Source organism: Terrapene carolina, unplaced genomic scaffold (assembly GCF_002925995.2).
Source record: "Terrapene carolina triunguis isolate 2854851 unplaced genomic scaffold, T_m_triunguis-2.0 Scaffold211, whole genome shotgun sequence".
NCBI lineage: Eukaryota > Metazoa > Chordata > Testudines > Emydidae > Terrapene > Terrapene triunguis.
Genome location: NW_020664562.1, coordinates 34,766,282 through 34,793,108, shown reverse-complemented (window position 1 = coordinate 34,793,108; position 26,827 = coordinate 34,766,282). Strand labels below are relative to the sequence as shown.

General features: G+C 40.2%; 1 protein-coding gene across 1 annotated transcript in view; it reads right to left on the bottom strand.

The window, feature by feature from the left end:
• The window catches only part of LOC112115985 (neuronal growth regulator 1), a 616,138-nt gene that overhangs the window by 118,385 nt on the left and 470,926 nt on the right, over positions 1-26,827 (bottom strand). Inside the window, exons 5-6 of the mRNA XM_026656049.1 lie at positions 16,428-16,548; positions 7,234-7,385 (exon numbers count right to left, since the gene is read on the bottom strand). Coding sequence (XP_026511834.1) covers positions 7,234-7,385; positions 16,428-16,548 — 273 coding nt within the window. The remainder of the gene's footprint in view (positions 1-7,233; positions 7,386-16,427; positions 16,549-26,827) is intronic.

The following is a 26,827-nucleotide window of genomic DNA, read 5'->3' as shown; positions in this document are numbered from 1 at the left end:
AAAATCAACCAACCAACCATCTGTATAGATTATGTCACACATACAGGTATCTCACCTCACATTTCCAGTCAGTGAACTGCAGAGCATAATACTGTAGGAGATATATGTTTTAGCAGTAAATATTGTGACTACTTGTTTTTTGTGGAACAGCAGAGTAAGTATTTGTGTAAAACCTGTACTAGTGGCTAGAGTTAAAGTTAGACCCACAGGGCAGTTTCACAAATTTGTTTTCAGGAAAATGCTTTCTGTTTTTATTTAAAACTATGTTAATTTAGAAGAAGACTCTGCATATTTAAACAAGGACTATTCCTTTCTCCACCAACTCCCTGCCTTCTTCCTCTGTAAATGGAACCTTTTATCCTGGGTACATATCATAACAATACTTGTTCCCTTGAGAAAATGGGTTTAATGAATCATAAAATCCACTTCACTCACAGAAAAGCCTGCTTTCTTCCTCTTTTTAAGTGCTCAAACTCTGTGGAAAATCTGCTTAAATGGTGCAAAATATTTGATGAATAGGGCCCATAGATGGCAGGATGGGACCATCCAATCAGCGCACACACTAAAGTGATGCCTTGGGAGGATCATTCAGTTCATATACTCGTATTTCCGTGTTTTCTTTATACATTTGGAAAAGAACATATTTGGAATATACCAAGGATTTAGCCATGAATAATTAGCAAACTGCCATTCATTATTAATTTATTGGAACCACTGGGTCTCTGTGTTTTTTTCTGCAAAGTTCACTTTATTCATAGAATCATAGAATAGAATGCTGACTGATTTTTAATAGCTAGATCTTACACTTTCAGAACCCATCGTGTTCTTCAATTAGTGATGTGGCAAAGCTCAAAATATCCACAGAAGCTGGAATATCTGGATGAGCCCCCAAAAAGTCAGATTCACATGCAAATCTGTTCTGATTTATTTCCCAGCTTCCCACTTCCTGTAAATGATCCTGACCAGTTTCTTCTGCTCACAATAGTATCTGGGATACCTTTCCCCAGCTTAGAAAACAACTGCCTCAGGCAGGGGTTTTCCCTCTACTCCTCCCACCCAGCTTGCATTACTATTCCATAGTTATGTAACTCTCTTAACCCAGACACCCACCTGTGGCCTGATCACTCTCCTCTCCTTCCAAACCAGCTGCCTGGACCACATGAAGAGATTCTGTACCTTATAATTCAGCTGTCCCCACACCCACTTCCTGCCTCTCTGCTGGCTTAAGCCTGAATGTACACATCACTGATACTCATGCTCTCCTTGCTAGTAATCCTATGTTAAGTATTCTTGTATTTCTTAATAGCCTTAATCTGAACCCATTTGAAGAATACTTTGCTGCCGAGATACTACTACAAGAGAATACAGCAAAGGTCTGACCACCGCTCCCCTAAGAAAGGGGTACTGGCTCTTGATAACTGAGATGTCATGTACCTACTATATATGAATCTGCAGATGAAGAAAATGCAGGCTTTCTACTGTCATATTTAAAGAAGTTCCTTTTAAAAATGCATACATAGAAGCATCCAATTAGCAATTACTCAGAGACATTGGGCAATTTGCCAATACCTAATAGCAGAGGTGTGTAGTCTTTTGCACTCAATATTTGCTGCTTTTGTACTACAGAAGGGCTTTGTGACAGAATCCTGATAAAATCATTTGTCTTCGTACACTGATTGTGGTTCTGTAGAAGAACTCAGAAGTACATCCAACAGGGGCTCTGCAATCTCAGTAATTATTGGCAGCTTTTCTAATAACACTATTCTAACCACTCAATGGCTCATTTTGTAACATACTAATACATTCACTCTTCATTTTTATTAATATACATTTAAATAAGACATCAAAGACTAATTTGTAAAATATTTTAGGCAATGTTGCCATCAGATTATGTTTATCCCTGCAACTGGTATGTTTCATCATCAAATAACTCTTTACTGTTAACTGAAAAAAACCCTCTAGAACAATGGTTTGCAGATTATGGTGTTACACATTGCTATATCTCTGACTTTCTCCAAACCAAACTGTATCTTTTAGAGAGAAAACTCTCTTTGTCATATAAGCATAGAATCAAATACTTAATTGAATCACTACTCAAGGAATTTTGCATGAGAATCTCTCTTCCTGGTTCCTGGGACTCTGCAAATCATGTCAAAGGAACAATCTCAAAAATCCTATACAGCAAACAGGAAAACATCAAAAAAGAGCTCTCCAACCTAGAGACTTTTATAAATAACCAACCTTCCACACAAACGGACTTTACTAAAATAAGACAGGAGATCTACATTACACACTCCACCTCTCTACAAAGGAAAAAGGACTGTAAGCTGTCTAAAATCCTACCTGCCACATGGGGCCACAACAATGGTACCCCTAACTCACCCAGCAATATTGTAAATTTATCCAGCTACACATTCAACCCAGCAGAAGAATCTGTCCTATCTCGGGGACTCTCTGTTTGCCCCACCGCCCCCACGAACATGATACAGTTCTGCAGTAATCTGGAAGCCTACTTTCGCCATCTCCGACTCAAAGAATACTTTCAAGATAACACTGAACAGTGCATCGATACACAGATACCCTCTCACCAACAGCACAAGAAAAAGAACTCCACCTGGACTCCTCCTGAGGGTCGAAATGACAGTCTGGACCTATACATAGAATGCTTCTGCTGATGTGCACAGGCAGAAATTGTGGAAAAACAACATCGCTTGCCTCATAACCTAAGTTGTGCAGAACGCAATGGCATCCACAGCCTCAGAAACAACCCTGACATTATAATCAAAGAGGCTGATAAAGGAGGTGCTGTTGTCATCATGAACAGGTCTGACTGCCATACAACTCGCCAATACCAAATTCTACAGGCCACTTTCCTCAGATCCCACTGAGGAATACACTAAGAAACTGCATCATCTACTCAGGACACTCCCTACACCACACAGGAACAAATCAACATACCCTTAGAGCCCCGACCGGGTTTATTCTATCTGCTACCCAAGATCCACAAACCTGGAAATCCTGGACGCCCCATCATCTCTGGAATTGGCACTCTCACTGAAGGACTGTCCGGATATGTGGACTCTCTACTCAGACCCTACGCCACCAGCACTCCCAGCTATCTCCGTGACACCACTGATTTCCTGAGAAAACGACAAAGCATTGGTGATCTTCCAGAAAACACCATCCTAGCCACCATGGATGTAGAGGCTCTCTACACAAACATATCACACACAGAGGGAATACAAGCTGTCCGGAACAGTATCCCTGATGATGCCACAGCACAACTGGTTGCTGAGGTCTGTGACTTTATCCTCACGCACAATTATTTCAAATTTAGTGACAATATATACCTCCAGACCAGTGGCACCGCTATGGGCACCCACATGGTCCCACAATATGCCAACATTTTTAGGGCTGACCTGGAACAATGCTTCCTCAGCTCTCGTCCACTCACGCCCCTTCTCTACCTATGCTACATTGATGACAGACAACCCGCCAACCTTAAGCATATTCTCACCAGCAACCACACACTGCACCATAGTAACTCTAACTCAGAAACCAATCCATGCAACAAACCTGAATGCCAACTCTGCCCACATATCTACACCAGCGACGCCATTACAGGACCTAATCAGATCAGCCACAACATCACCGGTTCATTCACCTGCACTTCCACCAATGTAATATACGCCATCATGTGCCAGCAATGCCCCTCTGCTATGTACATCGGCCAAACTGGACAGTCCCTACGTAAAAGGATAAATGGACACAAGTCAGATATTAGGAATGGCAATATACAAAAACCTGTAGGAGAACACTTCAATCTCCCTGGACACAAAATAGCAGATTTAAAGGTAGCCTCCTGCAGCAAAAAAACTTCAGGACCAGACTTTAAAGAGAAACTGCTGAGCTTCAGTTCATTTGCAAATTTGACACCATCAGCTCAGGATTAAACAAAGACTGTGAATGGCTAGCCAACTACAAAAGCAGTTTCTCCTCCCTTGGTGTTCACACCTAAGTTGCTAGAAGAGGGCCTCATCCTCCCTGATTGAACTAACCTCATTATCTTTAGACTGATTCTTGCCTACATATTTATACCTGCCTCTGGAAATTTCCACTACATGCATCTGACGAAGTGGGTATTCACCCACGAAAGCTTATGCTCCAATACATCTCTTAGTCTATAAGGTGCCACAGGACTCTTTGTTACTTTTTACAGATCCAGACTAACATGGCTACCTCTCTGATACTCAAAAATCCTGAATTTCTTATTCTTGTGCAGTTCATTAACTCCTGACAAGCCATAACTTGATTTGTGTAACACTAATATAATACAACAAAATATTATAAAGTACCTCATCCTGTATTACTTGCACACTCAAAACTCTCAATGACGTTCACAGTGCAAATGTGACTATCATATTCTACAACATGAAATGCAGGATCAGACCCATGTTCCATTATTTTCTGTCATTCTGTTCCACTTTAGATCTGCCATTATCTTTTATGATGCAAAATTTCTGTTATTAACAACAATAATAATACTTTGCACTTTATATATCCCTGTCAATCCTTACATCTCTCTGAGTGCTTCACAAAGATGCTCAGCCTGTATCTACTATCATCATAATAGAACCATGATAGTATTTTCCAGCTCTCAGTTCTATTCTGTTGCTGCTGGCACATAGACTTTGGCTGACCTCTGAGCTGCCTCCCAAACCAGCTGTTACTTCAGGTGAACTAGTTTTCAAGCATAGGAAGGGTTCATATGACCCTGCATCTCCAAGGACAGGCTCCCACACATGATGTGATACATCTCTCTTCCCTCATTACGCCTCCACCCATCTGAATTGGCTTCTGCAACACCTGAACTTGCTCCTGCACATGAACTGGGGAGTGAAGGAAACTATACAATACTGTTTCATTCCCTGAACTGACTCTGGCTTGTCCCTGAACTAGAGGTTATCAAGGGGGCAGAATTTCTTTACAGATACAAATTTCATAAAAATTTTAACAAATTTTCATTTGCCTATTTTCACTTTTCTGACTTTCACCTGCCCAAATTCTGGTCCCATACAAATTTTGATTACATCCAAACAGTATGGAATGCACTATGGACCTGATCTTCACCAGATTCTTCTTCCGTTTGTGCTGCTCCAGCAGTGCAAATCAGGTGGAAAGATGGTTTAACAGCTGGAGATTCCTTGATGTGGTGTAAGTCCCCATGTGGCACAGAGCTGTTGTAGTTGACTTTACAACACCCTCTTCCCACCAACCCAGGCTTAAGGGACAGAGCCAGATGCTTCTGTACACTAGTAATCCTTGGCCAGCAGAACAACCCGTTTGCTAGTAATGGGCAATGCAACTTAGAGTCATTCAAAGGCTGAATTTCACCAGGCAGTGAGCTGGGTGTGTAAAGGTGGCCTCTAGTCATCTTTGCTCCTCACTTGCGCTGAGCAGAGATTAAACATATTTTAGGATTCAGCCATATGTCTTTAATAGACACAATAACAACAGCTGTACAAGTAAATGAGCTTTCCCCCAAAATTCAGGTATGTTCGTATCAATAAAAGTATGCCACATTTTATCCAATTTGTTTGGAAATTTAGGGGAAGCTCTACTACTTACATTTACTCTAAACTCTCATGTGGAATGTTATTGTTTTGGGAGGATGGGGTGTATAGTATGGGGTGTCTTGTATTTTAGGTTAAAAACATTTGTAACCATTTTCTCATTTGGTTAATGATATCTCAAATGTTAAATACATTCTCCCTGTTGAAGCAATATAAATAGGCTTCATACTACTCTATGATGATTCAGACTCTTTTCTTCTGCTTTAAATAATACAAGTAAAATATCAGGACTTAAATTCTCCAGGGATTATTTCCTGGAGCCCCTGTGCCTCCCCTGCCCCCATTCGGGGCTCGAGGCTTCAGCTGCAGGCTGGGAGGTCTCGTGGCTTTAGACCTGGGGAGTTGCCTAGACTCGGGTCTTTAGCCCTGGTGTTAGGGAGCTGGGGCTTCTGCCCAGCAGGAGGCACTGGGGCTCCTGCGGGTTTGAAAATATTTACCAGAGTTCCACTCTGGATGGCTCCAGCTGAATATAAGCCCTGGAAGAGATAGGAAATAACTGGACTATTAAGAAACTTCAAGGTTATAAGTTAGGAGTCTCAGGACTTAAGCATTTATTTCTACTGAGACACTGGACTCACAATTTTTTTTAAAATAAAAAATGTACCAAATTTTGAAAATAGTTCACATATTTTCTGAATTCCTTTTTCACCATTAAATTTGTTATATTAAAATACTGTAAATTAATACACATAATTCACCTGATAGACAATACATATCTCCAGATATCACTATCACAGATGTCACAGATCAACTACAGAAGTAGTGCAACCACAGATAAACGCCTTAACTCTAAAAGTAGAAGATAATTGAAATAGGATATTTGAGACTCATTCTATGCAAAAGAAATTGGGTGTTAATCACCAAGCTACTCTGCTTAGTCCATCACAACCACTCTTGGCTTTTCAGAAAGATTCAATCTTAAATTCAGAAAGGTTTTCTGAGGAATTTATGAGAACTGGTCTGTAGATTGGGAAAAATGTGTCAGAATAAAATCTGTAGGATAGAGTTATGAGACAGTTCACCTCCATGAGTGTAATCCCTGGCTGTGCATGTTCAGGTATTACTTCCTTGAACAGACTGGAAGGTTTTCTTGTTTTGTTCACAGTAAAATCTTCGGCATGCATTATTGGTATTCCATGGAGATGGATTTTGTCATGCTAATTTCATGCTTGCAATAAGACCTTGGATTTTTGCATCTCCAGTATGTAAAGTTTTGAATCTTTCTTGGACATCTCAAGGAGAGAGCATGAGAAGACAACAGATTCTACTCCATCAGAATAGTGAAAAAGAGACAGAAACCAAGCTTAGCATCATGTGTAGTAGCAATCCCCCGCCACTAAACATGTGATGCTTTTGGATTCACTTAAAGCTTCTCTCCATCCCCCAAATAAAGGGCTTTCTAAAGCTCAATGTATTATTTTCAGAAAGTGAGTAGTTAGATTTGTGTATTTGCAGTTATTAAGGAACGTATGCTATGGTATTCACACTCCCTGTGAAAAAAAACCAAAACAATAATGCTGAATTCTTATACTTTTCCATCCACAACTGTAGAGAAACAAACACAATTATGAACATTTTGCCATACATCCATGTTACTTACGGTTGAGAGGCAGGCTGGCATTGGTCACCCCCAGCTTGTTGGCAGCGACACATGTGTAGTTGCCGAAATGCTCCTCTGTTACATTGGTGACAGTGAGAAGTGATCTTGTACTATAGTTTTTAATAGTAATTCCATGTTTACCATTGATCAGTCTAGAAGGCAAAAGGAAAATCTTCTGTAAATCATATGCCTGAAGCAATCATGTTTGCATTTTCTTTATTTGCTTATGATGCCTGACTGCTAACAGGAGCTAACAGTGGGGAACTAGCCAGTGGAATAAAGCTAACACAATGGCAGAGCTGGGGAGCACTGGCAAAGCAATAACTGGATAGTATTACATTGATACAATTTCCTGCCAATTCGTTCTACAGTCTATGGACAATAATACGATGTAATGCTTACTTTCATCTAACTACCACTGCCCTATATCACAAACCATATAGTATGACAATAGAAAGCCCAGCTTTTAAATCTTGGCACCTTAATAGGAAGGTGAAATCCTGTACTTGGATATTCAAATTGGCACATAACTGTTTAAAATATATAACTGAGTGTCCAAGTAAAGTAGTGTTGTGATAAATTTAAGTGCCAAGTCTGAAAATTGAGCCATTAGTGCTAACAAACAAAGTATAAAGCAAAGTCATCCAATTATCATAGTGTGGTCACAACGGCATCTACACAGCCTGTGGAAGCGAGCTTCCCAGATCAGGTTGATGGCCTTGGTTTGCAGGGCTCACACTACCACACTACAATTAGATGCATAGAAATGGCTCAAGTTGGAGATTGGGCTCTGAAGCCTATGGAGAGGGGTCCTCCAGCCTGAGCGGCAACTTTGAAGTGCTGAGCACTGCTCTACTTTCCTTTGTCCTGCAGCACAAAGAAAACAGAAAGCAGCCAGTTTGCATCTTTCCAGGTGAGGATTCGCCTGGTTTGAGGAAGTTTCCAGCTCCTGAGATGAAGGGCAAAGTGCCCCCTATAATAAGGCTCAAAATAAGGCTCACTTCTCCCACATTTTTTTGTTTTGGCTTTGCTGGAGAGTCCCACGCTTCCAACTAGTCCCTGTCATGCAAAAATGGTAAAGAAGCGCAGAAAGAGTTACTTACTCCTAACGCCAAACAAGGGACTTTATTAGGAAAAGGGAAACAGTATTATTCCTATCTTTACTCTGCATCTCTCTTTGCTTTACAGGAAAGCTTTTGCATGGAACTTTTTCAAGATCCTCCTCATTGGTTGTGTAGTTGTTTCTCTAAACACAAACCAGGTGTCTAGAGGAGCAACTACTTGAATTTATGGTCATTCCACAACCATGGCTACCACATTGGAGAAAGGGATATTAACCAAGATAGAAGGGGAACAGTGTTTCCAGGCAAATGAACATCAATTTTTGAGTCTTCCCACTCTCTAGATTCATCAAAGATAAGGGATACATAATTCATCCTATGTAAAAAGCAGACACTGTAGTGATAAGCACGTGTATGGATAAGAGATAGCAAACATGATTTAATATCAAGGTTTTTTAAATGGCCCAGAAAAATCCTGGGGTTGAGGGGTAGCCATGGGACTTTACCTGAGTTGAGAGGAAAATCTCAGTCTTTATCATTTATCATGGTAGGGAAGAATGCACAAGCTGCATCGAACCAAGTCAGACACAAGAGTTAGATATATGATGAAAATAACCAGCTATGCTTGATTACTCAGAGAATTGCTTATATTTCATATTAAGAGCAGAATTTTGGCTTATATAAACATGTTACTCTTTAATTTTGATATATGGAAGCAGAGAATTGTAAATCCAGGAGAGGGATGCAATCTTTTAATATTCTGCCTCAAAATGCAAATCTATCATTATTAATAGTACATCTGCATATTGATTATTGAATATTTTACTGCATTTCATTAACGCTTCTAGTTTTCATTTAATCACTATACTTTCCTGCATATAAATTAGATTTTCATTGCAGTGTGTACTTTATATTCTCAGTGTAAGTCAACACACTAAGAGTTCTGTACTGTTTTTTATATCTGTTGGCTGAGTGTATTGGCTAAACTGAAAAAGAATATATCAAATTCCAGTGGCTATGTACTGCCTTGTGGGCACTGTAAGTTCAGGAACAAAACTAAGATAACTTACTTGAAGAAAAAACAGAGGATTGAAAATTTGGTTTTGTGGGTAAGAAGAATAGTAACAAAATCCATTTTTACCTCCAGACTTGTGAAAGGCAAAATATATATTACTGTAAACGGCTATTTGCCTTCTGAAATTACAACTTTCTTTTCCTTCTTTTCCTCCACTACCCACAGAAAAACTGTGAAGCTCCTGCTTTGCAGTTCTGGGCTCCTCAAAAACTTACCACTTAGCTGTTGAACAGTGTACCATGTACGTAATGCCAAATTTACATGCAGTGTTGCATCATATATCTAGTATGTCTTTCAAAATTTCAGTGCTAAATAGTACTTTGGTGCCGCAAAGACCATTTTCACTGCTCTAGTGATCAGCAGCAAAGAAGCTAATAGAAAGCTTTGCAGGAAGGGCCTTGCATTGGGTTTTACATTGCCCAATCCAGTGGTCAGACCTGCCAAATGTAAGTGTTAAAGTCTTTTATGCTTTCATATAAACCCAACAGATGCCAGTGATCATGGCAGCTACAACAGAAGGATGTGAAAACAATATTAAACCTCTCCCCCAAAAAACCAAAAAAGTCAAACAAGAGAAAGTCTTTGGTCCACAAAGTTTGGGTCAGAGGAGAGAAAGATCCTCCAACACAGAGCCATGAGGTTCCAAGCAGTACAAGTCCTATTCTATCAACACCAAAGCCCATCTGCATTACAAGTACTGACTTTGGTGTTGCGAACTGCTTTGGCCTCTCTCAAGCTCTCCAGATGTCTGGCCACATTGCCTTTTGTGCTTCCCAGGTGTTGCCAGCAGCATATTTTGGTTAGAGCTTTTAGTCTCCGAGGCCTAATCTACCTATTAAGACAGTCATCCTTTCCCTTTATTCTGTCCTTCTTCCCCACAAAATCCCTCTTACTTTGTCCTCCCTCATTCTTCATTCCATCGCTGAATATCTCCTCCCTTCCTCATCGTCCCCTCTTATCTGCTTCCACCATGTTCTCTCCCTCATGCCACTAGCCCTTGTAGTTGCTGGACTTTGCCTGCCTCCACCTTCATGCTTCCTAGCTTCACTCTCCATGCTCACAGTCTTTGCAATGCCCCGGCTCTTTCTCTTTGTCCTCCCGGGTTTCTCCCACCCCAGCTTTCACTCATCCTCCTCACTCTTCCTCCCACACTGACTCTTCATCCCTCCTCCTGGCTCTGCTTCCTCCTACTCCTCCTCATCTCTATTGCTCCATCATCCTTTCTAATGTCTTGCCTCCCGTTGTTCTCCTCATCTCCCTCTCCGTGTTTCCTCCAGTTTGGTCCACTGGGTCCCATTTCTGTGTATTCAGCTTCTGCCACCTTCAGCTTCCCTATCACACCTAATTTCTTTTAGGTTCTTCTGTTTTCCCAGTTTCTGTGCCCCAGAACTCCCCTGTCCCTGTTCATTTCCCCACCCCCCCCTGAATTTCTGTGACCTCCAACCTGTCCCCCTGACTTATTCCTACCTCCAAATTCCTCTCCGTCTATCACAGCTCCCTCAGCGATCACAGCTGCCCTCAATTCCTGGGTCCTCTAAGGGTGGTTTTCCCCTACCTGTACCTCTTAACTCTATTTACCACTCCCAAGTGCCTCTTGAACCTTTCATCCCACTGTACCAGTCCCTTGGATGTGAAGGGGGAACTGGCTGCTGTTGCTATTGGGGAATGGAGGCAGAGTGTGCCCCTTTAGGCCCTGGGAGTCATTTAGGGTGGGTCATGGAATTTCACCAATAATTTCTGTATCAAGCTCATAACTTCTGTTTGAGATATAGCACTTATTTTAGGTTGATATCCAGCTGACTATAAGCCCAGCTCTCCTGCTCCTGGGAAAGGGATGGAGACTTGTGATTCCTACCAGAGTGCTGCCTCTAGGCTCTGTTGGGGTCTACATCATTTGTATCAAGCAAGTAAAGGAGCCTGAGGAATCTGACGTTTCATTCCCCTTAAGTTACTGGAATGGAAAATGAGCTTTCCATCTCTACCGCCAATGCCCTCCCACTCAAGAGTCTCCTCCTACTGTACCCTTATCCTCCTTTTCATGTCATTCTCTCCAAGGAATAACTCCAGTGCTTGTATCTGCTGGTGGTTCATAACTTTCTCAAGAAGTAGCACATGCAACTGACAAGGACAGTTTCACTACTTTTCTCCAGGTTTCTGAACAGCAACACTAAAATTGATCAACGTCTTATTAATTTCACTCTGCCACTGTTTGAGAAAGCTTTGAGCAGCAATAAAGGCACAGAAGCTGTCTGTCTGCAGACCAGGAAAACAGCACTGTACTGGTTAACACGGTGCAAATTTAGAAGGTTTTCTTTGCAACTATAAGGCTAGAAACATTTATTTTTAAATAAATAATAATAATACTACCTCGCTTTTATATAACACTTTTCATCAGTATATTTTAAAGGGCTTTACAAAGAATGGTCATTATCATTATATCCACTTTAAAGATGGGGAAAGTGATGCATAGAGAGGTCAAAGTGACTTGCACAAGGTCATCCAGCAGGCCAGAGGCAGAGCCAGGAACAGAACCCATGTCTCCTGGGTCCAGTCCAGGAGTCTATTATGTCACAGTGCCTCCCATGGAAATGAAAGTTTATATTCTGCTGCCTTCGTTTTTAGGATCCTGACTCCTCAGTGTTGTGTGGTGTTTGCAAGACCTGTTCACTGTCATTTTTGCTTACAACAATGTATCTTGGTCAATAAAATAACTCTAGCCATTTTTACCAGTCACTTTTCAGAGAGCAACTGCACTTTAAGAGAATGCAGCTACATCATCTTTTTGTTCACCTTGCTATATTGCACTTGAGGCCTTCCAGTACAATAAGATCTCACTTGTATTCCAGATATTATACCTAGAAACAGACTACAGAAGATCATGCATCAGTATTAGCCCCAATGGGTATTTGTCTTTAGTCTCACATTTGAATCAATTAATGTTACTATAATCTATTAGACCATTATCATGATTTTAGTCTTTATTAGGTTATTTGAAATGTATGTTTTGTTTTCTTTATCAATTTTAATGGAATTAATATTTTTAGATTAAAGACCTTTGGGCTGCCTCCCTCATAATGGTTTAACCTTGTACTGTAGACAAAGTGAAAAACTTATCAAATAGAGCTGTGTGAATAGCTGATTTTGCAGTTCAGTGGCCAAAATGAAAAATTAGAAAAATATTTTGTTTCGGGTGAACCTGAAATGAAAAAAAAAAATTGAATTTTTTGGTAAACTGAAAAAGTAAAATAAATATTGTTTCTGGCAAAATGAAACATTTTGTTCAACCTAAAACACTAAATTTCATTATCAATTTTTTTTAACTTACAAAAATTAAATAAAGTTGAAGTAAAATTTGTAAAATTGAAGTAAAAATTCAAAATTGTTTTGAATCTAAGTCTAAACATTTCATTTAGAAAATGTTGAGACAAAACATTTTCAACATTTTTTTTATTTTTTCCCCAACTGAAACAATTAGCAAATTTGCAACAAATTTGCAAAATATTTTGACTGGCCACAATCTGCATTTTTCTCCCTCCCCCCCAAAAAAAGTTTTGTCTGAAAAATTTCACCCAGCTGTATTTTCCAGGCGGTTCCAGCCCAATTAAATTAATTCAGGAGCTGAATGTTACTGCAGAATGTGTTGTCCTGGATATTAAATGGCATCTCACATCTTATGGTACGCACATCAGTGCTCTGAGATCTGCAGTGGTTGACTACTGGCTTCCAGGTGGAGTTTCAGATATTGGTATTGACAGATGAAGCTCTAAATGGAGACTGCTTTTCTCCCTGTCCCACATGCTACAGCTGAGATTTATATGGTGCTTGAACTGGAGATCCCTTAGCTTACGAAAGACAGAACTTCCCATGAAATGTTTTGTGTGAAGATGTTTTTACACTGGAGTTTACTCTTCGCCTTGGTCCAAACTAGCTTGAATTTGTTGACCTTCAGAGCATGAAGCATCTTTCTGAAAAGACGCTTATGAAGGGTGGATGGGTTGGGGTTTGAGTGGAACTTACTGATGGGGTACAATTTGTTTTGCAACTTTTTAATTTTGCTGACTAGTTGTTTTATGCAATGGGGGGTTGTGACTGTTTCTCCCCCCTTATTTTATGGACTGTATTTTGAATGGATGCCAGGGTGCCTAGAGCCTTAAAAGGCAACTTTTTATTGTGTTTAGATCCAAGTAAATGAAACAGTTTGTAAATTCAACAGTCATAGTTATTTCAGATACAGATATTCTTGGGTCTTTTTCAAACTAACCCAACACTCAATTTTGTTTTTAAATTCACTCAGCACTAATTTAGGGTCCAATCCGGGTCTCATATAGGAATGGAAGTGTTTCCATTGACTTCAGAAGGAAGTGAATTGGGCCCTAACATTTCCCGCAAGTTACTTTAGCCACGCCAATAAATAATCTGTTCACCGCTCTGCACAGTCTTTTCCTGAACTGCCTTTGAAAACTGACATTTCTCAGTTGTGCGTTACAGCAGGGAATTGGCTTTACCAGCATAGTACTGTATAGATTTTTCATCTTTCAGAGATGATACTTGCAGGGGTAGTATTGGGAAACACAGCAATGTAGGAGTAAAAAAGAAAAGTGACTTTCTTGCAAATGGGAAGGTTCTGCAATGTTCAAAAATACTAGAATCTTTGCAAATGTTCAGTATCTGCAGTGTGTCTATAAACAACATTTTAACAAAAATACTATTTACCATTAGACTTAACATAAGCATGTGCTAAAAAATACTTAAGCAATAAGAGACAATAGGGTAGTGCATTTCTGGGTGATTAAAATAAGCCTCAGGTGATGTTATAGCTGAAGCAAGAGGCAGACGGCAATGACTTTATTGTCCTGAAATGCATTGCCTGTTGTGTCTTACTGCTCTCATGAAACTGAGTTCATACATAAAAATAAGGGAATCAGTCAGATCCATGCATTTAATGGATATTACTGACATCAAATCAGGAGTCTCCAGTTGAGTCCAGACTCTATAATGTACGCAAACAGTACCGCAACATTGCTTGTAAAAAAACAACAACAACAAATCCTTCTTGAACATAATGGTAGTTTTTTTTGTATAATAAAGGGGGAGAGACAAAGTGTGGACCTTTGGGAGCAGGATTTAGGGGGTTCCCTCTAAAGAAGATAATCTTCTCTACTGTTAGTGCTAAGTCTCAGTTGCACCACATTAAAAAACCACTTTGCAACTCATCTGAGTATGGTATTCAGGACCATTCTGTGAAGTTGTGGAGCAAAGGGGACAGCTAATACTCCTATAGGGGACCAAATCTCAAGAAGAGCAGCTGGCCAGTCAGAAATGTTCTGACTAATTGTTTTCTATGAAAAATGCCCATTAATATTCTGTGTTAAATCCCAGCATTAATGGGAAGTTAAAGTTGAGAAAGCAAGCACTTAGCAGTCCAGAAATTCCAAAAGCTAAGGTGAACATTCACTTTGTCCCCTTGTGCATATGCCTTAAACACTGACAACTTAAATTTGCCCCATATTTAAATTTTGTAAAAATAAACTTTTATATAAACCTAAGAGCTGTAAAACAGTTTTCACATTAAAAATATTGCAATGAAAGCAGTTGTTTTTAAATAAAGAAAGATGCCGTGGAGGAGAGGGATACTCAAACTAGGTAGCATTAAGCACCTACAAATGAAACTGACTAAAAATAAATAAGAAAAACACTTTATTGATTTTCAGCATTCAAGATGAGAGAAAGTAAACCCTGGGCCAGATTCTCAGCTAGCATAAAGCATCCTAGCTCCACTGACTTCAGTGGCGTGATGGCAATTCACACAAGTTGGATCTGTTCCTCAGACCACAAATGGCAGAACTTGTCCCCCCCCCCCCAGCCTTTTGGTTGAACAGCCTTTTTTCAAAATAGAAGTTGGCTGTAGCTATTGTCATGATAATAAAAATTTCCTGTTTTTTTGTGATTTTTCTATCCATCTTAGGTACTTATATAGCCTCCATTATTATAGTATCTGACAACAGTGCATAATAATCTTTCCCTTCTGATTGCTGAAGGGAATGTTGGGCTTTTCTCATCTCATCCTAATGCTGGGAGAGAACTCTTCCAATGTTTCACTTGGTTTCTGTGAGAGAGAGGAGGCTTTCCATCCCTCATTCTCCAGAGGGGTTGTAATGATGCCTTGTCCTACTAGTTCCTTCCTTCTCACCTTCTGAGTAGGGAGGAGGGATTCTCAGGGTTCCCATGCTGCTGGGATTGTTTCTTTCGGTGACTTTGATTTGCACACACAACTTGGTTCCTGCACTATGTCTGATACCCAGGCATTGGGTTTAGTAGGGAGCACTGCAATGTTCAATGCAGTGTCATTAAAATATATCAGGTATTCCTCAGATGTGCTGAAAGATCTGATCTGTTTGCATGTGAGTACAGGTCCACTGGAAAAATTGAAAAGATTTTGGAGCGGGGGTTGGCAACCTTTGAGAAGTGGTGTGCTGAGTCTTCATTTATTCACTCTAATTTAAGGTTTCGCGTGCCAGTAATACATTTTAACGTTTTTAGAAGGTCTCTTTCTATAAGTCTATAATATATAACTAAACTATTGTTGTATGTAAAGTAAATAAGGTTTTCAAAATGTTTAAGAAGCTTCATTTAAAATTAAATTAAAATGCAGAGTCCCCCGGACCGGTGGCCAGGACCCAGGCAATGTGAGTGCCACTGAAAATCAGCTCGCGTGCTGCCTTTGGCACGCATGCCATAGGTTGCTTACCCCTGCTTTGGAGACTGGATTGGGAATAAAATAATAGGTCCCCAATCTAAAACCAGGCACATGATAACCATAGCTATCCACAAGATACACTGACTGCATCTTTTAAATGCTTCTTTACACCTCAATGGACCCAAACTTAGAAGTTAAGCCCTGTCAGTATGTTGTTTCTTCATCATCATCTTCCTACTCTAAATCAACTGAACATTAGTACTACACCAAACTCCACTGATGCCTCTCTTTATAACACAAGGCTTATAATATGCAGAACAGCATTAAACTGGTATACAATAAATACATGCAGGTTACTTACTTTCTCTCTCCTTTGTACCACTCAAAGACTGGAGCAGGAACTCCTGCACTTTCACATCTTATCAGTCCATTACCTCCTAGCATCACACCACTGGATTTAAGTTCCTGAATTGTGGGGGCGACTGGAAAAAAAATTGAAGTGCAAATTTTAAAGAAAAATCACTACAGATTTATATTTTCATTTCTTCTACAAGATGCTTGAAGTTACTTTCATGTCTGATGGATCAACAGTACATTTTCCTGTTTGATTTTTGTGACAGGACTACTCCCATTCAACCACATTTCTCAAATTGGATATGGAAGAAGTTATCCCTGAAAGTAGAATATAATATACAGCTTTTATTTAGCTGTGTATCTCAGACAACAAACATATAATCCTGTGATATGAACAAACAAGTGTCCACTGCATGTTGCACTAGGAATTATTCAAAAATATTTTAATTGTATGTACCCTATAAATATACCTAATCCTTAAGAGACTTATACAGAGCCCATTGAAAACTGGAAAGACTCTAACAGGCCCTACATGCATATGAAGACACAATGCCCACAGACTCTGCTAAGATTTTCCTCTGTCTAAAGAATTCAGGATTAAACCAAAAGCGTGTAAAATGTGAACTGTACATACTAAAAGTAGAACTCACTTTCACAATTATAATAATTACGGTTTTTATATATAATAAGTCTGATTTTTCCCATAATTCAATATACACATAAATGTTGCATCCTAATCTAGTTTGCTCTCTTTTGCAGCTCTCTTTTTGCACAAAAGAAACATTTAAAAGATTAATATTTTAATTTACAGCAACAGATAAAAGATAAGTGATTGCCAATTTCTCAATTTTTCATGAAAATCCAACCTTAAACAGCACAAAATTGCACAAGAAATAGTTTAACAAGGGGAAAACATGAACAGATAAGCAATTGCCTTCTTCTTAGATTTTTTTTATATTTTATTAGCATTTTATGATGCATATAAATTATATTTAAAAATAGAAAAGAAACATTCAACTTATAAATAAAACTCCATTCATTTTTTTCAAGCAATTTTCCAAATGTTGCTTTAAACTATATATATATATATATATATATATATGTGTGTGTGTGTGTGTGTGTGTGTGAAATGACTCCTCCCTCCATTCTTTTTCATAATCACGCTCATCTTTAAGCTTGTCATTTAAGAGGCTATAATCTTTTATGATAGCCGACTTCTGCAAAGAAAGGAACAGCTATATTAAACAGAAGGTTCATGAGGAAGTTCTTTACATAGGCTAGTCAGTTTCATAATGCTATTTTATGTGCCAATAGGGACATGACTCAGTACAAACAAAAATATGTGAATCTCGTTAAAAGTATATGAAGTAGAATTATGATGTACTAAAATAAAATGTCTGGAAACAAGCATTAGTCTGCAGTATCCACTTCTATAGACCCTTAAAATAGCCTATACAGTGACTAATGCAGAAATTACCCCTAAGTATATTCACAAATATTTAAAAGGACACTTTGCCTGGCAAGAATTATTGCTAATGAAGGGCAAGATCCAGCTATTATTGAAGTCACTGGGAGTCTGTCTCTCCATTGACTTCAATGACAGTTGGACTGAGTCCCTGTCACAGGGTTTGGGGACTGCAGTCGAGACCTGTGAGGGGTTGTGTCACTGCCCTGTAACCCAATGCTTTGCTGCTGTAGCTTCCAGCCTGGGATGCTCCGAGCTAGCGTACAAGCATGCAGGTCACACCTTGAGTGCTTTTGTTCTAGACAGCCATAGTTCAGCAGCTCTGACCCCAGTAGCCTGTCTACAGCCCTACTCTGACTTCCACCAGCCTCGATTATAACCAGCAAGGTGACTACAATATACTCCCAGTCCCAAATTTCTCCCAAACCATGTGCTCAGCAATGTCCAGCCCTCTCCTGGACAGCTCAGAGAAATAATACGGTTCATTGTGCCTTTAAAGAGACAAAAGCGCAATACAGCTTATTAACTTAACTGAGGTAAATACACCCTTCCTTTGAAACAGAGCACTGAGTTGGTTTATAGTAAAAATAAAACAAATGTATTAAAAATAGCACAAGAGGAATAACATTAGAAAGGATTACAAGCAAACAAAAGTGAAAACATGCATCTAGAAGTCTAAAATGTAATCTAGCAAGGTACAGGCTTTGGTCAAGGTCATTTCTCTCACCAGTCTACCTTCTTTCCAGCCATGGCTGACTTTCCCTCAGTCAGGAACTTCCACGGAAGTACAAGGTGCTGGCTTCCCATGTCTTCCTAGGTGAAATATCTTTTTCCTAAGCAAGTTTCTCACCTATACACAATTCCCAGAGATTTCAACCGCTGCCTCCCCCTTGGGTGAAGGGCACATCTTTTTCAGCTTTCAGGAGCTCTGTTCCCTTGTGTCTCTCTAGCGATGGATGCTAAAATGGCTTTCTGGCTCTGCTTTTATCTTCCAAAGTTCAATGACTTAATTTCAAGCAGCAGAATGACCTCATGCTGTTTTTCCCTTCCTGTGGACTTCCCATCCCCCTATATGTAAATAGAGATTCCATTGTTTTGATTTCACCATGCTTAATTTACATAGGAGACAGGTAAACACCAGTGACATTCCCTCCTCCCTGGGAAACATCTGTTTTCCCTCTGTTTGGACACAGACTGGAAAGCCTAATATCAATGCATATCCATAATTCCTCATATAGTGTTAATACATACATTTTACAAAGATATTTACCGCCAGTGTGTCATAGGCTATCATAAAACATCTCACTCGATAAAACGTTGATAATACAGTAATACTGTATACAATCAGTTGAGTCAATTGCTTATCCTGGTCTTTATAGCCCAGATAAAGTTTCTCTTCCCTGCTGGAAATGGACTCCTCCACCTCTTGTTAGCTTGATAGCTTTGTTTACCTAAAATGTAAATGGGCCTTCATTGTCTCTCCCTGAAGGCTCTTCAGAGAAGCAAATACACATTCCTTTGTCTAGGGCAGACCCATTTACCTACTCCCTCGACTTATCTGTTTTAAATATATTTCACATATATTTAACATATATTTCACATATAATAAACATATATCACACAAGAATATTAATGATCAGTGAGTTATTAGATTTCAAACCATATATTACATGTCACCTTTTATATAAATATCATGACGCAGTATGTGAAGTATAGTGAGCATGTCAAGCCTGAGAAGAGCTGCTGACACAAGCAGTGAACCAGAAATGAGCTTGTGTGTCCCAATCCCATACATTGTCCCAGATCTTTGGACCTTAAAGGCAATTAGACACTGTAGTTTGACAGCATGGTGTGTTTAAAGTACAGGACTGGGAAGGGCAAACTGGGTTCTGTTAATGACTCTGTCACTGACTTCCTGTGTGACGTTGGACACAATCTCGCTGAGCTTCCATTTACTAAAGTATTCACTATTAATTAGTATTCCAGAGATGTGTGAGAGCTCATCCAATTTTATATTAATTTGGAATCTGGGAAGAGAAAACTTGGATGCTAGAAATATAAGGATGGAGCCCTGCATCTAATAACAAAACAGGAGAGTAAAATTTTATATGGGATTGAACAGAATGCATTATTTTCCATACCAATACATAGCACAATGTGAACTGGCTTCAGGAAGCCACCAAAAGATCTTTTCTCTCCTTTAGTTTTAGCAGCCATAACCACTCTCTCAAATTGTCTCTTTCCCATAATAACAGGGAGTGAATTAATCAGTCCATACTCTTTAATTGATAGTGACAAGATTTGCAACTGTGCAATAAAAAGGCATTCTCAATTTACATGCACTATTACCATGACTTAAAATCAGTGCCACATTTTTACTGAAAAGCATACTAATATGTGTAGTGAAAACTAGTAACCCTCATGGGACTAGAATCTGTACTGTCTCTGCTGAGAGATGCAGCACAGAAGGTTCAGTCTGAGACTGGGGGCAAATGCCACCTTTGTGCTGCCCCAATTCTGGGCTACCATGGAAACTGAAATAGCTTCTGGCATAAGTTAAAGCAGCTTTCAGGACGACTCTGTTTTTTGGAAGCTGTGTCTGGGTTTCTCTGGGTTGCCCTGCAGCTTAGAATTCCCATAGCACAAAGCACTATGTGCATAACTTCTCCCACCTCTAATTCACCCACTCCCACCCCCACGCCAAGGCATGTAAGGTGGGGCAGTATAGGTCTGCTTACATAAGCCCTACACTGCTACTGTGCAGAGGGATTTCCCCTGTGCCTGTTGCATCCCCTTTGAGGACCCTATATGCCACCAGAGCAGTGTGTGAGGGCTGGAGTTGGGGTCAGAATCCAGACCAAATTCTAGATTGATGATAATAAACAAACTCCCAACTTCTTTTCAGTTGTACTCAACCAAATGAAAACAGTTTAAATATGACATCTGTTTGTTACCCCTAGACCCCTTGCCTAACTTCCCTCAGTCACACAAAAAGCAGACGTCTACTTCCTCAGCTGAGCACCACCAACTGTTTCTGCACATTTCTCTTTTTTAAACAGTTTGTATTTAGGTCAACTGTGGATGGCTTTCTTGTAATTCTGATTCTCTGAAGATACCACCTTACAGGATTCTCACACCTCTCAATGGCACATTCAGAGACCAACATTCATAAGTGGCCTGGGTGGCTTGTGACCGCAGGGGGTTTGGTCATACTCTATGCTGCTACCGCTTCTGTCAAGAGTAAAAACAAAAAACCTTTAGCAACTGGGGTGTTCCACCAGGCTCATGCCAAGGAGTTAAAACCAGGAGTTAAAATCCTGCTGGTATTTTTAGAGAAATATTTCCTGTCTTTCTCGTTTAACTCACTTTCCTTCTCAAGCACTTTTCCTGCTGCCTATTAACTTTTCTCAGAGAGTGATCCCTCTTTCTCTCTCCATTAGGAAAGTCCAGCTGCCCTCAGTAATGCTTTTCTGTGTTGCCTTCCTTACTAACTGCTGAAATTTTATATAGCCCAGGTTAGGAAATTGAAAATAAATAAATACATCCCAGTGGTCACTCCCAAATGGCAGGTAACCTATTGCAATAAGTGCAATTATAAATTGTGTTAAACATCTAGTTACAATTACCTTTTTTAGTGAAGTCTGAAGCAAAATAAGCATTATACATTTCAGCTTTCTTGATGTTGTCCATTAGCTCTCCTTCCTTGTTAAGTAATGGGCCTACACTTTCCTTTGTCTTTCTCTTTGTCTTTATAGAACCTCTTCTTATTGCCTTTTATGTTCCTTGCTAGGTGAAACTCATTTTGTGCCTTAGTCTTTCTGATTTTGTCCTTACATGTTTGTACTATTCTTTTGTACTCATCCTTAGCAATTTGCATATTGATCTCTTGCTATTCTTCCTATCTTTTGTTTGCATCAGGATGGTTTCTTGTTGTGCCTTTAATATTGCCTCTTTGAGAAACTGCCAGCTCTCCTGAATGCATTTTTCCCTTAGATTGTCTTCCAACGGGACCTTAGCTACTAGTTCTCTGAGTTTATTAAAGTCTGAGCTTTTTGATGTCAATGGTCCTGGACACTGCTCATTGTCCTGAACAATTCTGTTGCTCTTACTCCTTCCATGACAAGAAAAAACACTAACTGAATAGCTAATACAGTAAATGAAAATCATAAAAATAATAGTGATATTCCACAAGGATTTTTTAATCAAAGCTGCAGAGATTTACTACTAGTGTGGAGAACTACATCTAGCACTAAACCTTATTTTGGATGACGTCCGAACCTGGGCTGGGGCACAATAAGATTGCACACTGTGCTACCCAACGCTTAGAACAATGCTGCCTCAGCTCTCGTCCCCTAGTGCTCCTCCTCTACTTGCGCTACACTGATGACATCTTCATCATATGGACCCAAGGGAAGGAGGCCCTTGAAGAATTCCGCCTGGATTTCAACAATTTCTACTCCACCATCAACCTCAGTCCACACAAGAGATCCACTTCCTGGACACTACAGTGCAAATAAGTGATGGTCAAATAAACACCACCCTATACTGGAAACCTACTGACCGCATGTAGCGGGGGGGTCACCCTGCTTCGGCCCTGAAGGGGTTAAAAGCAGCCCTGCAGAGGGCTGTGGTGCGGAAAAGCTAGGCTGATTGGGGGAAGCAGCCAGAGCTGGGGCCACGCCCCAATCAGGCCACAGCTGGCCCTATAAGAAGGCTGAGGGCCAGAGGCTGTAAGACAATCTCTCTAGCTCCCTAGAGAGAGAAGGACCTGGCTGCCTGGGAAGCTGAGGAGGGTACCTAGGGTGGAGCAGTGCTGGGGAAGTGCAGAGGGAGCTGGGGAGTTCCAGCCTAGTAAAACCCCAGGCTGCGGGCCTTGTTAAAGGCCTACAAAAGGTACGGGGGCTGCAGGGGAGCAGCCCAGAGATAGGCAGAGGCAGCTGGTCCAACCCCCCTTTGCCGATGATGAGTGGTTTATAGACTGCAGTCTGCCCCAGGGAGCGAGGGCTAGATGGGGACTGGCAGTAGCCACTGAGGTAAGGTGGGGATAGGGGGTTGGGGGTTCCCCTGGGTGGGGAGACCCAGATTGTGGGATACTGCTAGTGGGCAGAACCCCTGATGTAAAGGGCACCGGGATCCAGGAGGGACATGGGGGCCAGCGGCAGGCGAGACACTGGTCTGCAGAGGGTGCTCCAGAGACTGGAAGAGCTAATTCCCGAGACGACCAGCAGGAGGTGCTGCGCCAGTGAGTCGAAGCCCCCACACCGCTATACTTACCTACATGCCTCCAGCTTCCATCCAGGACACATCACACAATCCATTGTCTACAGCCAAGCCCTAAGATACAACCGAATTTGCTCCAATCCCTCAGACAGAGACAAACACCTACAAGATCTTTATCAAGCATTCTTAAAACTACAATACCCACTGGGGAAGTGAGGAAACAGATTGACAGAGCAAGACGGGTACCCAGAAGTCACCTACTACAGGACAGGCCCAATAAGGAAAATAACATAACACCACTGGCCACCACGTACAGCCCCCAGCTAAAACCTCTCCAGCACATCATCAATGATCTACAACCTATCCTGGAAAATGATCCCTCACTCTCACAGACCTGGGGAGGCAGGCCAGTCCTCGCTTACAGACAGCCCCTCAAACCTGAAGCAAATACTCACCAGCAATTACACACCACACCACAGAAACACTAACCCAGGAACCAGTCCCTGTAGCAAACCTCATTGCCTACTCTGTCCCCATATCTACTCTAGCAACATCCTCAGAGGACCCAACCACATCAGTCACACCATCAGGGGCTCATTCCCCTGCACATCTATCAATGTGATATATGCCATCATGTGCCAGCAATGCCCCTCTGCCATGTACATTGGCCAAGCTGGACAGTCTTTACATAAAAGAATAAATGGACACAAATCGGACATCAGGAATGGTAACATACAAAAGCCAATAGGAGAACACTTCAATCTTCCTGGACAATCTATAACAGATTTAAAAGTAGCTATACTTGAACAAAAAAACTTCAGAAACAGACTTCAAAAAGAAACTGAAGAACTAAAGTTAATTTGCAAATTTAACACCATTAATTTGGGCTTGAATAGGGACTGGGAGTGGCTGGCTCATTACAAAAGCAGCTTTGCCTCTCCTGGAATTGACACCTCCTCATCTATTATTGGGAGTGGACTACATCCACCCTGATCGAATTGGCCCTGTCAACACTGGTTCTCCACTTGTGAGGTAATTCCCTTCTCTTCATGTCTCAGTATATAATGCCTGTATCTGTAATTTTCACTCCATGCATCTGAAGAAGTGAGGTTTTTTACCCACAAAAGCTTATGCCCAAATAAATCTGTTAGTCTTTAAGGTGCCACCGGACTCCTTGTTGTTTTTGTGGATACAGACTAACATGGCTACCCCCTGATACTTGATACCAAAAATAATGTAATTTTCAAATGTGTTTTGTATGATCAGGTTCAGTATGAGGTGGTATGGCGTACAAGCACCCCTCAGGGGGGGTACCTTGTTCTCCGGAGATTCAGCTTTCATTTTTTAAAGAAATGTAAATCTCTAGTTGTTATGGTTTGGGCTCCATACAGGGGTAACTATGTGAAATTTAATTCCTGTGTTGTACAGAAGTCAAACTAGATGATCTAATAGTCTTTTTTTACCTTAAACTATATGAATCTAGTTGCAAGGAAAGCTTATGCCCAAATAAATCTGTTAGTCTTTAAGGTGCCACTGGACTCCTTGTTGTTTTTGTGGATACAGACTAACACAGCTACCCCCTGATACTTGTGCTACCCAAAGACTCCCAGCATCACAATCACAATCAAGCATGAACATCACATGTGCTTAGTAGTAGAGGCTCATGGATCTATTGTCTCCTTAATGTGTATGTATAACTCCTATAACACTTGTTAAAGTTAGATATGAGCAGCATGGGCAGGGTGTATCCCTTAATGAACAGTAAAGTAGACAAATCCTTTATCAAAAGCATTTGTCACAGACCAATTTGGTTTCATTTTAGTAAAATGAATGGATGGATCATAATTCACTTGGCTAGGAAAGTCTCTTCTTACAATAATGCTGCTTGTTCATTGCACATTGTGGTCTTCCCTACTGCTTAAATAACAAATACATTTTAAAAAGAGTGGAGATGAAATTTTTGCTATTTATGTTGATATTTCTTTGTTCCATAATTTGTTCCTGCTCAGATTACATGCATCTGAAGTGCGCTATCCCATTTTGATAAATCAGGCCTTCATGTTGGTCTGTGGGATATCATTAGAAATGAGATTCTACATCTCATGTTCCAACTGGAAACCAAGTAAGGTAATACTGAATCTGCTATACCAAAGATTTTCAGTATGTTTTTTTAATGTGTAGTTTATAAAAGAACAGGAAGAACAATGCACAAGGTACACAGGCATTCAGACAGCTACGGAAAATATGCAAAAATTCTAGCTAGAACAGGTTTTGTCTTTTAACATTTTAATGAGCTTTGGGACTTTTATGCATATTAGTTATGTTGCCCTAATTACTCATTATAATTCTAATGTGCATTTTATATTTAATTACAATGCTTATAAAGATTTGGTATGGACAGTAAATTATTATAACTAGCATGAGCATAATGATTATGAGCTGAATTTATTAACTTTTACACTAGCATTCAGTGGTAGTAACTTTCAATTTCACCTGTATGATTAACCGCACTGTCTGATTAAACAAACATTTTTGTGGAATTAATTGTAAATATCAAAAAAGTATCTTTTTTATTTTGCCAATTTTCATCAAATTTAAGTTTTGGTTTCTTTCACTTTTTCTTTTGTAAAGCAAATTTATCTCCAATGTTTCCAAATAAAGATATTTTTCTTACAAGGGACCAGGCTTTCTACAATTCATTGAAACAGGAAGTCAAACATCAGCAATTTTCAAATCTTTGGGATGTCTTAATATGAAAATTACTGAGGTCTTTACAGCAGTAAGAAGTGTTATTTATACCCTATACTCAGCCAGACAGTAAAAATTGGTCTCTTTATGGAGATTTATAAATCTTTAAAAAATATTTCAATTTGTTTAGGGCAAAATGCATGCTTTTTCATCAGTTGTAAAATGTTGTGTTTGCCAAAATATAATACATTCATCTTCATCTATATTGTTAATAGTAGAGAAAAAATAATTAGTTCATGTTACCACAGCATATTTGCAGTTCATAAATGTATTCTTGTAAAGATTTACTAAGTCTTAAAAGTAAGGGTCCAATTCCTGACGTTCTTTCATTGGGCCAGAAACAGCAACCCTAATTCATACTGAGTAGCACTTACACAGGTTTTTTTTCAACTTCCATATCAGGATGAGAAACTGTCCTTTAACCATTAAACAGACAAACTCCCTGCAAAATCAAAAGCAGTTTGCCTGAGTAAATAAAGAAGGAAAGATATAAAACTGAAGACCTGAGGATTTATTCCAAGAAAAATAAGTCGTATCTTCAGTGTGTGAATATTTGAGAGAGTCAAATACCATAGAAGTCAGAGAGCTAAACAGCTACAAATACTTATTAGGTAGATTATCAGGAAGAAATTAAACAGCTTAAAATGCCATTAAATACAATGGAGGGGTGTGTGTCTCTGAGGTCAGAATTTGCTTTCTAACCACTGCATTTTAGATATGTTTTCTGAATGTCTGTGATATAAGCCCTTCATAATGATGACACAAGACCTCTTCCTCAGGGCCGGCTCCAGGCACCAGGCACCCAAGCTGGTGCTTGGGGCGGCACCTGGAGGGGGGCGGCGGTGTGGCGCTCTGGCCGCCGGGGGGGGAAGAGCCGAGCCCTAGCCGGGGCTCGCTGCCCTGCCCCCAGCGCTCTGGCCGCCGGGGGGGAGAGCCGAGTCCCCCCCGGCGCTCTGGCCGCCCTCCCCCCGGCT